The sequence below is a fragment of the Limulus polyphemus genome, unplaced genomic scaffold (genome assembly GCF_000517525.1).
Source record: "Limulus polyphemus unplaced genomic scaffold, Limulus_polyphemus-2.1.2 Scaffold1351, whole genome shotgun sequence".
NCBI lineage: Eukaryota > Metazoa > Arthropoda > Merostomata > Xiphosura > Limulidae > Limulus > Limulus polyphemus.
The window spans coordinates 111,058-113,784 of record NW_013666961.1 but is presented as its reverse complement, the minus strand read 5'-3'; the positions used below and the strand labels follow the sequence as shown (position 1 = coordinate 113,784).

The 2,727-nt window shown below is 32.6% G+C and overlaps 1 protein-coding gene across 1 annotated transcript in view; it reads right to left on the bottom strand.

The window, feature by feature from the left end:
* The window catches only part of LOC106463224 (talin-1-like), a 97,403-nt gene that overhangs the window by 51,886 nt on the left and 42,790 nt on the right, over positions 1–2,727 (bottom strand). The window contains 1 exon segment of the mRNA XM_022390665.1: positions 1,549–1,662. Within this exon segment, the coding sequence (XP_022246373.1) occupies positions 1,549–1,662 (114 nt within the window).

Genomic DNA, 2,727 nt, shown 5'->3' with positions numbered 1-2,727 from the left:
CTATTCTAATTGGTATAACATAAACAAAAGTAATTTGATAAAATTTTGAATGTAAGACACTAAAACCTTGTGTGATGCACAGTAAAGGGTACCTGGACCAATAGGGTTAAACATTGCACTGCATCTGTTTTTATGTTACTATAATCTTATAAATGTATGATTGTGAAATACTGTTCGAAAAATTCAACAAAGATGTTTGGTTGCCACCTGACTTTCTCAGTTTCCATACAAGTCCATACAACCTCAATAATATTTAATATTAGAATTTCGTGCAGGCCATGCCACAGCTGTGAGTGTTCCACTTTAACACATCTATTACATGATTGAAATCAGTCTTGCTAGAAGAAGAATCCAACAAGTCTTGTTCCTGAGAAAATGAATTGATAGCTAAGAATTTACTGGTACCAGTCAGCAGTCAATGTGCCATCAAATTTTATGTATATCTCCAGTACAACTGGGTGAGATGCAGTCCTTAGTCTCCAAGGATATTTCACTGTCAATGTTGTCTGTGATCCATTCACCTCACTGCCATTGAACAAACTATTGTTGATTGCCAAACAATTTCAATTTGAATTCATCTGTAAAGATCACCCTCCTCTAGAATTTCTCATCCCACTGTTTGAAGTATAATGTATATTTCAGCCTTTTGGTTTTCTCCTACCTAAGCAGTGGTTATTGAGTGGCTAGAAATTGACTGAGATCACCCAATCTAATGTGTATCTCACTGTTCTGAAGGTAATATTCACAGTTGTACTTACAACCAAATCATTGCCCAGGTCTCTATTGGACCATCATGTATTATGTAAAGATTATACTCCGAGTTGCTTAAAACCAATTTTGAAGAGGTTGAACTCTCTACTTGATCAATACTATTTTCAACAGCATTTCACATAATTTCTATGCAGCTCCTATTGCAATATGAAATTTTGCTTCAGTTTGTTGCAAAACCTTGATAATTATATCCAATATGTCAGTGAATTAAAATTAACCAATCTTAAATAATTTTCTGTTTGTTATCAATAATATGGGATTTTGGAATGACTTTAGAAAATAAAAAAATATATAATCAGAGTTGTACGTTCCTAGTGTTGAGTCTCATTCAGAACTACATGTTCCTAGTGTTGAGTCTTATTCAGAACTACGTTCCTAGTGTTGAGTCTCATTCAGAACTACATGTTCCTAGTGTTGAGTCTCATTCAGAACTACATGTTCCTAGTGTTGAGTCTCATTCAGAACTACATGTTCCTAGTGTTGAGTCTCATTCAGAACTACATGTTCCTAGTGTTGAGTCTCATACAGAGTTACATGTTCCTAGTGTTGACTCTCATACAGAGTTACATGTTCCTAGTGTTGACTCTCATACAGTCTGGTTTAACAACATTACCTTTCAAATTTAAAAATCTATTTTATTCCTTTCTGCAGAAAGTCGACAATAAAATAAGTTTTTGATCTGCAACTGTGCACACTGACATATAATTCATTTCATCTACACATGGCTATAAGATGTTCTTGGGAATGAAAACAAAATACAATTAATGACTAGTTCACCTTGCAGCTTTCCATAAGTTGTTCTTGAGTTGCCCAGTTTTCATTGTGGGATGTTGCTCGCTGTGCTGCAGCTATGTTCTGGGTAGCCATCGAAGCAGCAATTTTGGCAGCATTCTGTAGATAAACATTAAACAGAAAATTAACACAGCTATTACTTCAGTACAAGTTGATATTTCTAAGATATGTTTTAATCAGCTTCCCATAACTAAGAAGATGCAAAATATAAGGTTCACAGTAACTCTTTAAAGGGTTAGGAAGACACTTGAAACCATTGGTACTTGGTGAATTACAAAATTGAGGAAAACAATGATGATGCTTTTACTGGTGAAAAAATGGTCGTGAATAAATGATGTATTTGTGAAATGTACAATTGTCTTGTTTTCCCTCAATTTGGTAAGGAAGATCTTAAATTCTTTATCATGTTTTAATATCTTTAGATCACAAGTTGTACTACACTATTTACCTATCTTAATGTATTCAATATACATAAATAATTTAGGAATTACTAAATTAATTAATCTATAACTTGCTAGACATACAAAAGCTACATATAATTTGATATTACCATCCCATAGTATCATCATAAGTCATTTTGATTCATTGGGTAAAATTAAGAAAAAGACATATTTAAGAGTATTATACATGTCTGAACCAGGTGGCATGTGCCACTCCTCCAATGTTTTGTATGTTCCGATGTGCTGGGTAATCTCTCACGATTTTGTTGTTTTCCTTGACAATAATGCTTCTTGTTACTTAAACTAACCAGTTTCACTTACTGTGCCTATGCTTTAGAAAGAAGTATACATCAAATTAATACAAATCAACTTTTATTAATGTAGATTCCCAGCACTGTTAATCATCAGTACAATGGCTATAGGACTACAATTCTATTTGATTTCAATGATATCATAAGTAACTGAAATCAATAGGTTACCAAAGATACATTTGTCAATTACATTAAAGTTTTCCTGAAACATGTAATAAACTTACACACATGTTGGAGTGAACATATATTCTTTTCCCATAACTTTTATTGTATCAAAATATTTATCACAAAAGGCACTTTTGCAAATGAGTACATTGTATGTAATATATATAATGCACATTTTTTCCTTTATTTATATATCTTTTCCTTCTAAGATTTGGATATGCTATCCTTCTTTTGATGTAATATGTTTA